Below are 16,081 nucleotides of genomic sequence, written 5' to 3'. Positions count from 1 at the left end.
GTAATCATGGAAACTGATTGTTAGCATTGTCTCAGATGGAATCCAATATGCGAAGAGAAGAGCAATACATTATTCAAAACATCTCCTTCCTCATCTGAAAATGATTTCGTGAATGACTCTGCTATTTTTCTTGTCCGAGTGCATGTCGGGTCGTATCTCTCCGTCTTGAGGCGCGAGTTGAAAAGTTACGAACGAGTACTCATAGCAGTATCCGTTGTGTTTTAAATCTGTGCTGAGGACAGAAAATCTATCGTGATTTTCCTGAAATCGACGTAAATCCTTTCCACGGCAGGCAGAGCTGCAAAGATAGAGTGTAAATATGTGGCATGAAGTTTTTATAATTCTTCTGTTGTTAGGAAATTAAGAAATTTTATGTAAAGAATTTTATGTAAATGAAATGAAATGTAAAGAATGAATGAAATGTAAAGAATTTTATTTGAAATTAAGTTTTGGTGTTTTTTAATGAAAAAGTCTCCGCCAAAGACTATCTTTGATTTTTTTTTTTCATTTACTGTTTTTGTAATGATCACTCGTTGGCTCACACCATCACACTGCAAGGAAGTTCATCTCTGCAGATAAGATATGACCTCCTTGTATGGACAGAATGTGAAACAACTTGGTTGACGCAAATAAAGGTAAATTCTTGACAGTGTCCTACGTCTGTGGTATATGCTTCTAGGTTCAAAGTGCTTATTTGTAGCTGCTAAAATAAGGTAGTATGATGTTAGCAAGCGATCGCGTGTTCATTTTGGCACTTTGTTACCGCCAAAGGTGGGCCAATCTTCAAAATTCATGATTTCACTGAACAACTTGAAAGGTACTGTAACTTTGTTTGATTTGATTTTTGATAAGGGGAAAAAACTTATTTCATATTTAGAATTTAGTTTCTCCTGTGAATATTCCTTCACTTATTCCGTCGCTGAATATCTGTGTTCCTTCCAGATTAACTTGGTTCAAAGTAAGCCCAAACCATGCCCCGGTTCAGCAGCTTTTGGACGCTCGTCGTCTTGGGAATAGCACTTCTACGGGAAGGTGAAACTGTGGAGAACAAAGTGGCGAGGAGCTGGACTAGCAGAAAACTATCAATCGAACCAAAGCCCGTCAGAGAAAACGCGTCTCCGACACCGTCACGGCCTCCTATCCCGAGTGATAGTGGACCGACTTCAAAGCTCAGGACGAAAGCAGAAAATCACAGGGTTCCAGGAGAATACATTGTTGTTCTGAAAGTAAGCAAACCAAAGCTTGAAATGTTGCAGTTGCTTCCTTTGAGCCAATAGATTGCCTATTCTGCTTATGATATACATTCGTCAGAGATGCACATACTCTGATGTGAATCCTTGGCAATTCTGATCAACTTATTGTTCCCCTAATGAAAAAAAAAGTAAGCCAATCAATCATTGTTTTGTATACAAAATTATGTTTAATTCGGAGTGGAACAGTATATTGGCTCAAGATAAGTTTTATTCGGTAAACTGCTCTGAAAAGAGGTGAGGATGCCGGAACAAAATTATGTTGAAGATTAATCATTGATTATTGGCGGTCACTGAAGGGCTTAAGGTGATTGTATACCAAATGCAGTAAAACAAATGAAATGATAAGATGACATTTAAGATTTGTGTGTTCCCTCATGTTTAGATCAATGTTAATCAGTCTGGACCCCACATTGGAATTCCCAAATTTTTAGACAGTTTTCAAAGACAACGTAGAAATAAAATGGAAATCACATCTAATTTCTGTCAGATTTACTTTTTATTTTAAGAGGAATTTTAGCTCCTTTTCTCTGCTATTGCAGAAAGTAATATATAAACTATCCCCATACTTGTCCTGCTCTCCTTAATAGAAGCATAGCTCATGATATACGAGAATGAGTCGACTGGCCTGGAAAGCTGTATTCTGTCCTTCAGTATATGTATAGTTGATTTAATTTCTGAATATGTGCTCGATCGCGAAAATTCCAATCTCGTGGAAGTGGTACAATGTATGTTGATTCCACAAACAATCAAATATTAATCTCGAGGACCGCGACCGTTTAAATGTTATACAAAGTATTAAAATGGTTAGACATAGTCTCTCCCTGCATGTTCAACCAATAGTCTCATTGACTTGACAAGTGATACGCTTTTCAGTTAGTACCTGTTTAGTCTAGGTTATGTTGCCCAAAATGTCTTTGCGAAGCATGATAGTCTATCGGCGTTTGTTGTTGTACTTTCTCAATATTTGTTTAAATATTTCTTAATCAAAATGTTGGTTCCTAGCCGGAGTATGACGTACAGAGTTTCACTGACACGCATTCAGCCACAGTTCAGGCGTCCGGAGTGAATTCTGCAGTTCTATCCGTCTTCACTTCAGTTGTCAACGGCTTCTCTGCTCGTTTGTCTCCTGAATTGCTTCAAAAAGTAAGGGAATTCCACTCACCAGAAAACTGCATAACATCATTATCGTTCTGTAGATCTCTTTCATCGAGAAGGCTTAAATCTTGGTAATATCGCAAAATTTCCGTTCGAATTAGTCTCGTCAATCACACGAAAGATTTCTACAGATTATATTTTAACGTTTCTGTATTTGGTACTGATACTATTACCATTTGTCCAAAGATATTGAAGCTATTTCTCTTTGTGTGAACCACTATCATTGCCCTCACCCCCTCCCCCTCACATGGATAGTATCGTCTTTTCCTCGTTATAACCCTTATCGCGTTGATACTCCAAATGGAACATTCATTACAGATTTATAATCCCTCCGTTGCAATGGGCTTCCCTCTTTCACGTGACTAGTATGCAGTTTGAATTCTATAACAATGAGAACAGAACTATTCGACTTCACTGCCTCTTTGACTCTGACTTAAGTGTGTTGTCGATGAGCATTATTCTGAAGTTATCTACCATTCAAACATTAATCCGATATAAATTTCTCAACACACACAGTGTCACAATCATCCATGTTAGAAAGTCATATTCTCGAGGCGTTGTTAGCCTTATCTCTTTCACAGTTTCACTTTGTGACAAAAAGAAATAAAGACATGTGGAAATTATTTATAAGAGAGGACATAACAATAAAGTTCAACACTAATGCAAGTCTGCTTTCTTACTGTCATGTCGACAAAATGAAATCGCCTACTTACCCGTCATTCAGTCATTTGTAATCTACGTTTGCATATTTTCTTTATCTATTTTTGGGGAGAAAAGGGGTAACTATAGGCCAAACCTTAAACCAAACCAAACTGAATAGTTGATCATATACAACACACACTGACTGGGCAGTGAGTAATGTTCTCACTGTATAAGTTTGTAGCATGATATGTTTATCGGAACCCATTTCTCTAATGGTTTCAATTTCCCCCATATTCTTCCGAATTAATGCAATCATTTTCCACGGGAGAAACATGAAAATGTGTACGGGGTCAAATGAAATGTAATTACCCCAACGCAGTGTGTGTTAAAAGGATTATCGATTAGGGTTTTACTGTGATTATAAAGTCATTAATCTTCAAGAATTTTCGCCTGATGGCACAAGCGATGACTTTAAATCGATGACAAGGTTCATAACTTTCAAAAACTCTGAGGAACAACTGTAGAGCGGACTAGATGTTATGTTCTTAATGCATGGTTTAACCCACGACGAAAGGGGGCTATATTTATGAAGTGCATTGCAATGTGATTGGTTAACAAATTCGGCGATCTGGCAGGTGTCTGGTGCACACTTTTGGGGAAATTTGTCGATTTTTTTTCGAAGTTGACGGGGTGCTAAATTATCTTTCCCACATAAGTTCCGGACCCCGTGAGAGAATGTATGAATATTCATTAGACCGTATGACATAATCATTAACAAGACGCTCTAAAAATGGAAAAAGAACGTCTGCTTGCAGCGATATCTCGTGTGGCAAATGGTGTACGTTCAGACACATACACTAGAGGTCTCAGGTTCGAGTCCCACTTTTTGCTTCAAATCCCACTTTTTGTTGTTGTTGTTGTTGTTGGTTTTTTTTTTTTTTTTTTTTTGGGGGGGGGGTACTACATTTCTTAATTAAATTATTGAACTTTTAAAATTTTCAAACACACCGAAAGTATTGCATGTAATACAAATAGTATCTCACATTATATTGCCGTTTATTCCGTCAATAAATTGAAGTTTTGAGACTTGGGGTCCGGAACTTATGCGGGAAAAATAATTTCGCTGACGGGGTGGGTGGAAGGAGAAAAGAAGCTTTTGCATGTTTAAAGTTGAAATATTTTGTGTGTGTGTGTGTATGTGTGTGTGTGTGTGCGTGTGTGTGTGTGTGTGAAATATTCGGAAACTTGACAATCCCCAAATTGTACCGAGTTTATTTGGAAGGAGATAAGGGGGGGGGGGGGAATCCCCCTCCCATTCGAGGGAGTTTTCGCATTAAAAGCGTCGAAATTCCACGATCTTGCGCACGCACTTGGTGGAATATCCGGAAGTCTGTATCAGAGAAGTGTGATAAGTGTGATCTATGGAAAAAGACAAAGCGGTGAGCATATGGGAGGAGGTATCCCCCTCCCACATGAGGGAAATTTTGATTTTTTTTTTTTTTATTGCATGCAACGATCCGGTGAACACTTTTGTTGGATTATATGACAAATTGTCAATCACCAATTGTTGCCATACTCAATGCATGGAGAGAAGAATATAGCAGGGGGAAGGTGTGAAAGGGGATGTCCCCCAACCCCTTTTATTATTATGAGAGGGTTTTTGCATTTCAAAAGTTGAAATGAAAATTTCTCATATTGGGGAAACTGTCAATCAAAGAAGTGGGGGGGGGGTAGATATATGGAAAGGAATGGGGAAGGGTGTGAATTAAAAGAGGACATCCCACTCCCCCACATAAGATGAGATTTTGATTCATTTTATGTAATTGAAGTGATCTGGTGCCGCGATTTAATGAAATAATCGGAGCTTTTGCAATCTCAATTGTGTGTTGAAATCTCGCTCCCGCGCGAGGGATATTTTGCATTTCTAACATTGAAATTCGAAAATCTGGCGCATACTATATGAGGGAATTAGTAATACAGTTTTCTATCAAAAGAGAAAGAAATTTGTTTGCATTTCGGGTCGGGCTTCAACATATCATATTGAAATCTTGGGGTCGTGTTTGATAATCACTTCACGTTGCATTCGTTACCTCTAGATGCAGGTCAGCCTCATATGCTTTGTATAAGATCAACAAAATTCGACCGTATATTGATAAAGGAACCACTGAAAGATTAGTTCATGCATTTGTTATGTGCTATATTGACTACTGCAACAGTCTTTTGTATGGCTTACCAGACAACCAACTCCAGAAACTACAAGTTATCCAGAACGCTGCTGCAAGGCTAGTGACAAAGACCAAGAAATATGAGTCAATATCACCTATCTTACGTGCCTTGCATTGGCTTCCTGTCAGATCACGTATTGAATTTAAGATCTTATTGCTTGTTTATCAATGTTTCCATTGTTTCCAATGTTTCCAATGTTTCTGCGTGTCGTGTGTATTTTAGAATAACGAACATCCTCGTGGAGGACGCGTAAATTAGAATATTTTCATACTACAAAGTTTCAAACAAAACGTATTTAGTATTGTTGACCCTTGACAGCTTTTATTTAAATAGAATGACACCAATAGATTTTTCATTGTGTTATCACTAGTTATTGACGAAGTATGCCGTGATTGTATTTTGCAGTAAAATATTCCGATATCTTTGCACCTTATCTGTAAAGTTCTTGGAGATGGATGAGGTTTCTTACATCGAAGAGAACAGCATCGTTCGGGCTCAATACTCTTGGGGAATTGACCGTGTCAATCAACGCAGCCTCCCGCTAGATCGTAACGTCGACTTTAAAGGTAAAGTATCTACGATTGAACAGAATTAAGCCATCCAGATTTTGTTTTATGAAATGATCAGGAAAACTTTGAAAATCTATGAAAATCCACGATGATTCCAATATATGGGCCATTCTCAGATTAAGTGTTCAATTCCATGTGAGTAAAACCGAAAAATCAACCACAAAGTAATACATTCAAAGATGTGTTTTCGGTAACTTCAAAACCGGTCAAATACGAAACAAAAAGTGGAACATGCTAAATGATGGCCATTCATTGAGTAAAAATGAATTGAAATAGAGCATCATATATGATTTTTGATCACCAGTCAGATATGTTACCGCAAATTTACATGTTGTAACGGACTCCTAACTTTGAATTAAATTTATTGTTTTGATCCAATTTCTGTTCAGGAAAAGACATCTGTCCCCCTAAAGATATTGGGGTTTTTCAAGAGGTAAAGATGTTGTCATCCCTTGCTAATTGGTAGAAATTATTTCTGTGTGGAAGGTTGAAATATGTTTTTTCCTGAAATGAAATATAATATTAAGATTCACTTTGTATTTTTAACAATTTCGCTTACAAATTAAGTTTCGAATCCCACAAATCATGCAAAGGGAACGATCCGATCTGGAACTTCCACAGGAAACAAATATGAATTGCTTTCCTGGGGAAATAACTATTGAAAAACATCGAATCGCCTTTGGTAACGTATCTGGTAAAATATAAGTAATAATTTTAGTTGTGTATAAATTAATAAATATCACCTGTTTAATTATTTACCTTATGAATTGATGTAAAAATGAATGACGTAAGCCCAAATTAACCATTTCAAACATTGTACGTAATATTTAAACTATGAAATGTAGTGGAAAAGAGGCCTAAATGTGAACGCTGAGTTCTTCATTCACAGAATATTCTCATCTTACGTCTGAATGTATTTATCCATCTGACTATAAATATTCATTAAGTTTTGATGGATAATGCAAACAAGGTTTAAAAAATATATTTTTGCAGGCACTTAGAAGGAAGTAGGTACAGTCTCTATGAACTCGATATACTAAAAAGTTGTTTGGCCTATGGTTACGTATTTGGCTCACCCCTTTTAATGAAAATGAATAAATAATTGTTCCACTTATCAATGAATCTTGAGTAGTTCTTCATATGTTGAAAAACACTAGAATAAATATGCAACAGAACACTGAAACTTTTCCCGGATGCTTTTCATAAACTACTTTTTACTCTTTCAAAGTTTGGTAACGTATCTGGCGTACCGTAAATGAATCTGTCGGTGAAGTTACAGAGCAATTTCTACTGAATATTCTTCATTTGAACATAACTTTAATTTTTTATGGAAGTGTCATTCTATGCAGATTTTTTTTTTTTTTATGAACACGTTGTTTTACATAACATTATTTGTCACCGTGGGTGCCCTGAATTATACGTAACGTATCTGCTAAATCTGAAAAGCAAAAAACTGATATGCTGAATCATAGCTTCGTCTTGTAAAATAAACGTTCAAAGTTGTTGCATAGAATATGAAAGTGGCTGGGTTTTATAGAATAGAACTTTGGAGTTTGTGAGCACACAACGATTTGTTTGTCAAAACATTTACAATTTTTTTCAGCATTTTGATTATGTGGTAACGTATCTGTCGGAAAACTTGGCATTAAGTTGTGAGACACTGACGCAGAAAGAAAAATCATGTGGAAACGTTGCTCTTTTTCATCTCTCTGTCCTTTTGGTGTAAGAATATAATCCTGAGGTCCAACAAAACGAAGCAAGACCAATGAGCAAAATTCGGTCACGTATCTGCGGTAACGTATCTGTAGTAACGTATATGGTCGATCATGTTATTATGAGAGCGATATCTACCAAATATTTCTCACTTGTACTAAACTTTAATGTTGAATCGATGCGTCATTCCGAGAAGTAATGTATAACATACAATTTGTCTGACATTGCAATATCTGTCGCAGTGGGTGGCGTGAAATGTATGTAACGTATCTGTCCAAATAAAAATGTAGAAAACCTATATTTCAAACATTGTACCGTATTCTCAGTAAATAGCTGTTGCACAAAAAATCTAAGTACTTGCAATGTACGAAGTATATCCTCAGGGTTTCATATACACAGGGTCATTGCATAGTCTTGTTATTTTCGCAATGCTGTAACACAAAAGAAACTGGTAACGTATCTGGCGGTGAACTTGGCGACAGGTTTCAAAAGGCTATAAAAAAGAAGTCAATAAAAATTTTGGAACTTTTCGAGTATTGTGATTAGCACATATGATATGCTCATCGTCCATGAAAATGATATTTGGAAAGTGTGTTTGTGGACGGAGAGGAGCACTAAAACATAATTCTAAAATAGCCGGCGACACTGCGTTTTGGGGGTCTTAACGAAGTTTAACAGCAAAATTTTATACAAAAAGGCAGACAACCGCATTTGATCGTGTTTATTTTTAACAAATAAGGTCCTCGTGATATATCATAAACATTTAAATAGTATCTAATAGGTTTCAGGGAACCGCAAACTGTCATGGAATGTCGGCGACACCAAAATTCCGTAATTGAACGCTTTTACTGAGAATGGGCCATATACGTTATCACGATTGATATCTTAATCACATGCAAAATAACGTGAAGATTATTTTTGCTCTGCTTGTTTGAAAGAAAAATAAAGATAGTCATGAAGGCTCAGATTGCATATAGAAATATAGTTAGATTGTTGAGTAATCAGGTCCATTCAGGTTGCCCAATGAATCACGTATGTCTAATCACCTGTCAATCATCATTATGCTTCATCTAGACACGTCTTGTTATTCATTTCCTCGTTAATTTATCTTCTATTTCCTTACATCCGAAAGTGACGATGGGATGACACCGCAAACGTTGCAACTATTTTTGTTTCTAAGAACTTCTTAAAGGACACGTGTGTCCATTTTTTTTTGTTATTTCTTTTTTTGCCAGACCTTTGGTCAGAAGGTTTTTCTCACAGTCTTTTCGCTTGCTGTTCCTTATACTCTGTGCATTCAGGTAATGGGAGCGGAGTGAGTGTGTATATTCTTGACAGTGGAATTAATCCGAACAACGTCTACTTCGGTGGCAGGGCAGTCGTGGGAACAGACACTGTTGGAGGACAGGTAAAATACAGCTCTCGTGAGTCTGTTTGTGTGTCTTTTCAAAAGAGAGAAGTGCGACATATCATATTTCCGCAGTGAAGTCTGTTTGTTGGTTTGCGACAAATTTAAGCCCTTTTTATACTTGTGTTTCTTAACCCCGTACTTTCTCTGACCCAGGACTATCGCTACTCCCGTACCAATTTTTTCAGCTTTTTACACTCGCCAATAAATCCCGTACTAAGCTCTTGTCCTGGGCTAAGGAGAAAACTGAACTTTTTTACACTCGTATTTCTTAGCCCCGTACTTTCCAAACCACATGAATAGTCATGATTACGCTATGCACTGTACAAGTACACGCACGCACCGGCAGCACTTGATTACCTCGTTTCTGATTGGTCAGTGGGGGGTCGGACTTCGTCTCCGTCGCTTAGCCCCGGATTATTTTTTCGTTCTGTTTACACTCGCTTTCTTGGCACCGCAACTGCGGTGCTAACCCTGCTATTTTGCAGGGCCAGATAGTACGGGATTATCGGTGGGGCTAGCCCACTTTCGCAAAAACAAGTGTAAACAGAAAGTGGGCTAAGGAAAGTCCGGTACCAACGGTAGGGCTAAGCCCCCCCCCCCCCCCCCTTAGCCCCACCGTTGGTACGGGACTAAGCAAAAATTTGAAAGTGTAAAAAAAGCCCTCAAGATACAACCGGACGCATTGACATTTCGATCATGTGAGTATGAATAAATCGGTTACACCCTAAAAAAATCCCGGGTCAGAACTGACTCGGAACTGGGTCCGTTGGGGTCACACACCGTTCCAGGTCAAAAATGACTTGGAATTTGGTCATGAAGACCCGGAATGGGGTCACTCTGACCCAATTCATGACTCTGGATGGGGTCATATCTGAGCCAATTCCTTGTCATTTCTGACCCTGAACGGTGTGTGACCCCAATGGACCCAGTTCCGGGTCAGTTCTGACCCGGGATTTTTTAGAGTGTACATTTAGATAAATCTCCTTTCTTTTCGACCTGTCTACTTTTTCATATAATGGTAGGTGAAAGTCAAGTTAATTGTGAGGATAAAATTCAAAAAATCGAGCAACCACAATAATTTCACCTGTTACGACAACATTGATTTGCAATCTAAATGACGTGGTTTGTCATGGTGTTACCTCTCTCACATTGGTTTGTACACTTATACATGGTATCGAACTCATGTTTTCGCTCATTTTGAAACTCCAACTCTCTCGTCTTTTAACAATAGTATTGTTACACTTCCGTGATGATTTGACGAGGCAGTGTAAAACTTAGTGGTGCTCTCTGATTTTGTGTCTGAAAAGCAAATTTGGTGAAGAATTGCGTTCGAGTCAGTTGAAGATTTGTGAGCAATGACACATCACCTATGTTGCCAAAACTACCACATTCGGGAGAAAACTTATTTAAGAATTATTTTATCTTATCAACAAAGGAATAAGCACATCACCGCGCAGCAAAAATATTTGCAAAAAAAATACAGGTTAAATTTCGTGGGGAAAGATTGTGAGACGAATTATCGTTATGATGGAATAATTGGCATTAGAGAAAACTGAAACTGTTCGAGGTAAAGTCAGAACCAACATCTGAGAGAAATAAGGAAATATCTATACATACGCAATTTAATCTCCGTGTCACCATTTCATTTATTTCATTAATTTCTTTTTCTTTCTTCAGACTATAGCCTGATGTCGCGGTCTCGTTGATATTCTGATATTCCGATGTGTTAAAACGATAAGACTTGTTTGACTCACGTGATAGAACAGACGGGGACAAAGGAAAAGGGGGCAATAACGCAGTGGTATACTATGGTAGTGATATTTTGTGTGTTTACATTGACATAAGTAGGCCTAGTCAAGTTGGACAAAACAAGCAAACACCAAACAATTGTCTTTTCTCTTCAAGGATGTACGCGTTTGTCGAGGTTTATTTCGGGATTATTTTGCAAGTCATGAGCCTTATCCACGATATGGCGATGCCCTCAACTGGTTCACTACCGTACTGTAGGCTGGTCATCAGAGCTTTGTTGTTAAACATACTATTCACATTACTTTGCCTTAAGAGTTCCTGCATGGTTAAAATGTTTGATAGCTCCGGCGTGACTCCAAAAAGAGCACTATTCACAAAGGGCCGCAGCCAGAAGTATATGTACATACAAACTGTAGTATTTCTTGGAGACACTGTGGCCCATGACAGCTTTAACAGTTTAGGCAAAGTATATTTGTTTTGTATAAAAAAAAAAAAAAGAGAGAAGAAGGGGAAATGGAAAACAAGAAGTCGTGTGATTGAAGCGATGTTGTGGAGGGGTCTGTCAGTGACCGTATGAAGTATTCATAATATTATGCACGATGACAGTTTGTTTTTATTCATGCCACTTCAAAAAGTGGCCAAACTAAGCAGCGAGCGATGTCAAAATAACTTTGTTAGAGATTGTCACATTTCACGGAGTACCCATCTAAAGCAGCGTGCTATATCAAGATTTGCCTTTTGATATAAAAAATGGTTTGTGAGGTCATTTCACAAATAGTACGCTGTTTGGATAATATTGTCATAACCAGTAATCATTACCTGAATAGTATACAATGGAGTAACAAACAGGCCAACATCCTGACGTAGTTAACAATGCATATAATTACTTGATGCTCTTTCAACCAACCACTGAAAGATAAATTTTTGATCCAAAATCATTATAAGACAAGATATATTTCCTCACAAGTAGCCTGACCACTCTGATGTCTTTTTAGTGTCTATGGGCAAGGTAGCTTTGCCCTTGCCATTACCTGTATTGTTGTATTCCGTCCATTTGCTCCAGAACGGAATTGATTGTGACGGACACGGAACGCATGTCGCCGGAACGATAGGGGCAGACTCTTTCGGTATTGCCCGAGCTGCATCCCTGTATGCGGTACGTGTTTTGGACTGCAATGGCCAAGGAACGCTGACTCAAATAATAGACGGTAAGATCTGTATGTCAGTTAGAAAAAAAAAAACAAAGATAAATATGAGTGACTACATAGATAACTCATTACATCATAAAATGTGTATAGGGATAGATGGCTATGTGTTCATTATTGAATAATAGTGCTAGTCAGGCAGTAAGCACCTATTTGAAGCTTCTTTATCAAACATGTCAAAAGTTAGGAATGCATGCCATTGCAACGTTAACAAATAGAGAAGGAAACACAAATTGACAGGAATCAGCATGAAATTTTGACTCTTCTAACAGCATGTCAAGGTTTATATATATATGATAATTATGTAGTGCCTGGAAATTGTTAGCTTAACTTTTTTTACCTTAAAGATAGAGCGATCAATTTCGTCCTCCGCCTCATTATTTTTCCTCCCCTCTCTCCCACTTTCTCTCTTCCTTTTTACAACATTTGTGCTATCTTTGATCCTTTTGACAACGACATTCCCTGATATTACATTGCATTATCTTTTATTCTCATTTCTTTTCTCTTTCTTCCATTTCCCTTTCTTATCTCTTTTTTTTTTTGGTCATTTTTATTTGTTCTATACATTTGATATGTTCTTGCCAATGAAAACCAGTTTAGTTTTAATGATAACACATGTGTATTTGTCTAGCTTCACTTATGCAGGGTTCGACACTAACAGTGGCCCGGTGGCCCGGGGCCACCAAAAATGAAAGTCGGGCCACCAAATTTCAAAAAAGGGCAAATTTGGTGGCCCGCCTCGGGCCCCCATATTTTTTTAACAGTATGTCAATAAATTCGTAACGTTTTGCCCCGGAAATGCATAAATGCATGCAGTGAGTTAATGTTTTTTTTTTTTTTTGTTGTTGTTGTTGTTTTTTTTTTTATTCGGGCCACGAAATTTTTCTCTCGGGCCACCAAAAATTTGAAATTGATGATTTTGGTGGCCCCATCGGGCCACCAAAAAAAAAGAAAGTGTGGAGCCCTGACTTATGTATATTGAACTTTTGTATCAATTCATGTATTCGTGTATTCATGTACTCCTTTACTAATTGTTGTTGTTGATAAACTTCAAAGTTCAAAACTCTCGTTGAGATTGAAATGTGGTTGTATTTTCTTTATGTAGGTTTGGAGTGGGTTAGACAGAATGCCAGGAAACCAGCCATCGTTTCGATGTCCCTGACTTCTTGGGGCTCTGCTTCCGTTGACTCTGCCGTGAACGATGTCTACAATGATGGTATTACAGTGGTTGCAGCAGCGGGGAATGATGAAACGATTGCATGCCTTTTTTCACCTGGAAGAAATCCAAATGTAATCAATCTTAAGTGTAAATCTTGACCCCCCCCCCCATAAAAAATATTTGTTATGATATAAAGTCTTCACTTTTTATACAATTCTATATCACTGTTCGTTCGTTTCCGTCTTTTTATTATTCCGCACCAATTCTTTCTTTTGGATCCTGAAAACAGGCCCCACTTCTGATTATAAATTTGCCAGCATGCGTGTATGAATTACCTTTTCTTCCTCGCCCCCCCCCCCCCCCCGCCTTCCTCTTTAGCACGACATCCACACACTACAAGCATAACAAGCGTGTTTCTGTTTTTCACAGTTCATGGGATTGCTTTGATTAATTCCACGATGTTAACTATCGAATGCACTAATTCGTCTAGATCTGTCGTCTGTTTAGAGGTAATAATTATTGTTCTTTTAACTTAAATTCATTTAAAGCCTTTAATATCTGTGTTGTGAAAAATAATAATTTAAATAGATTGTACTTTAACTGATATTAGGAATGAAAAAAAAAAGATGAACAATCAATGAGGTGATGGCAGGCACGGACTTGGCAAAAAAGATGCATTAGTATAACACACAGACGAACGACTTATCCACGGTAGTATCATCACAAACACGAATGTTAAATTCATGCATTAGGGCACTACCTTTATCATCACCCACGGTATTGCTATGGACTCGTTATTACGCTCATTCTCTTTTCATCACCATGCACGAATTCGGGCAGAAGTTACTTCGGAGAAACATAATCAAGTTAATAAGCAAAATTCCTTTACTTTTCAATCAAAGCAAGCTTATTTGAATAACCGTCCCAATAAGGGAACAATCACGATATGATACACCGACAACTTTAATAACCAACAAATCATCAAAAATAAAAAAAGAATATGAAAGAAATGATATCGACAATTAAAGATATGTGACACATTATTAAACCTAAGACATGTAAGACGCCAATCTAAATAATTCGTGTCTTTTACAAAGAGGAGCAAAATTGTTCACCAAAAACTTTAGAAAATTGTGTCGCATACATGATTCCCTACAGCTTGACTTATAGGTTTATTGAGTCTGTTGTTGCATTTCTTTCTTTTTCACACATAATCGGAAAACTAATTGAACACAGCAATTGGCTACAATATTGTTTCAATCTAACAAATGAAACAGGTAAATGATAAATTAACATATAATTATGCGACATTATTCCATGATCCTACAAATTAAAGACGAGCAGGTGCTATTTTATGCATTTGCAAACTGAAGAATTACATGCACCTTCCCTTCAAAACACAAATTCAGCAAATTTAAACTGGACAGAAATACTAAAGACCATCAACATTAGAAAAATTCTTGACAAGGATAATGACCCCAGAAATGCAGTTATCATACAGTACAGCAAATTAAAGGGATACTCGAGTCATCACTAACTGAAATCTTTTGGGGTATTAACCAGTTTGAATCATTTGTATTTGATTTTACCGACAAAATGACATCACAACTCAGATCTGACTGGAAACAAACTAAAACTGTTCGTTTCTTTTGTTTGTTGATGGCAGGTGTTAACTGTGGCTGCTACCAGCGATGATGACTATGAACCCGTGTTCTCCAACTACGGCGATTGCGTGGATCTGTATGCGCCCGGCGTTGACATTATCAGTACCTGGTATACAGACAACTATGCTACCGAAACGTTGAGCGGCACGTCGATGGCTTGCCCCCATGTCACAGGTGAGTTTCACGGGCTTTCGCGGACAGGGAAAGTTATCTCCGCGCCGTATTAGATGACATGAACTCTACTCTAAAGTACAAATGAGGCTCTGATCACAATTTATGTGCAATTTAGACAAGGTTGTATCTGTACCCATGCAACTGTACCCTCGCATTTCACACCAATCATACTGAATCTGAGTAGAAACTTAATTAACATTAAATCATTCTACAATGATAATGGCCTTGCAGCAAATATCATCAATATTTCAAAGGAGAGCTACATGTATGATTGTTGAACTATTGCAACAACTAAAAAATCACTTAACCGTGTACTTGTATTTTGCTCATGTGATTGTAACTGATATCAATGTGCATAATAGAACTACAGTGAAATCTTGAATATAATTTAGATTCATTATGGGATTATCATAAACGTTCATTACTTTGATTAAAAAAAAATCGCACCATGAATGTTTGGGATCAAAACTTCAGGGGTAAAATGTATTTTTATTAAACTACCACTGAAATTCTATTCAAGCATTGGCTCGGTCAATGCCACCTCCAAGTGGTCACATAAATTTGACTTAAAACTTTGCAGTCAATAGAATTTCATCAAATTGCTTGAAAACCTGTTCATTGTTAATGTTTCTCATCATCATGTGACTCATATTTGTATTATCTACGTCTAAGTACTGGACGATGTTATAAGTCATCATCACGTGCTATCATTCCGAGAGTATATACTGCTGTGCTTTCTCCGTAGGTGCGGCCGCCATAATACTTCAAGAACACAATTCGTACAGCCCGCGTCAGGTTATGGACAAGATCATTAACGACGCCACGAGGGACGCCATCCCGAACGCGTTCTCCGTTAATAGGCTCTTGTACAGTCAGTCTTCTCGTCTGAAGGGCACACCAGTGCTCTTTGTCCCAGTTTGTCTGATGGTCTTGATTGTCACAAGGAGAGAAAATGAATGATAAAATCACACATGCTGCAGTTCAGATCGCTTGTTCCTCCCCACCCCAGAATACATAATGCACTAAATTCAATGATGCACACTTTTGCTCTCTCTTCGCAGTAAGAAATTAAAGAAAAATAGAATAGGATTTTGTTTTATTTGTTTGTTCGTTTGTTTGCTTTATTGTTTTTTTAATAAAGCTTTACCTACAATATCGATA

At 37.6% G+C, this 16,081-nt stretch overlaps 1 protein-coding gene across 1 annotated transcript; it reads left to right on the top strand.

Moving 5' to 3' along the window:
• Nucleotides 1-971: 971 nt before the first annotated feature.
• LOC140241416 (extracellular serine proteinase-like) lies at nt 972-15,880 on the top strand. The gene is made up of 8 exons (XM_072321147.1): nt 972-1,226; nt 2,256-2,396; nt 5,719-5,842; nt 8,860-8,966; nt 11,782-11,926; nt 13,029-13,213; nt 14,749-14,920; nt 15,666-15,880. Exons 1-8 carry the CDS (start codon nt 972-974, stop codon nt 15,878-15,880), a joined length of 1,344 nt encoding a protein of 447 aa, XP_072177248.1.
• Nucleotides 15,881-16,081: the final 201 nt, after the last annotated feature.

This window comes from Diadema setosum, chromosome 18 (genome assembly GCF_964275005.1).
Source record: "Diadema setosum chromosome 18, eeDiaSeto1, whole genome shotgun sequence".
NCBI classification, from domain to species: Eukaryota; Metazoa; Echinodermata; class Echinoidea; order Diadematoida; family Diadematidae; genus Diadema; species Diadema setosum.
This window is presented reverse-complemented; position numbering and strand designations above follow the sequence as displayed.

Coding starts and splice junctions, on each gene's coding strand:
- LOC140241416 (XM_072321147.1), top strand. CDS start 972: ATGCCCCGGTTCAGCAGCTTTTGGACGCTCGTCGTCTTGGGAATAGCA. Junction 8,967..11,781: donor CAGACACTGTTGGAGGACAG/GTAAAATACAGC, acceptor CATTTGCTCCAG/AACGGAATTGATTGTGACGG. Junction 13,214..14,748: donor CACCTGGAAGAAATCCAAAT/GTAATCAATCTT, acceptor TGTTGATGGCAG/GTGTTAACTGTGGCTGCTAC.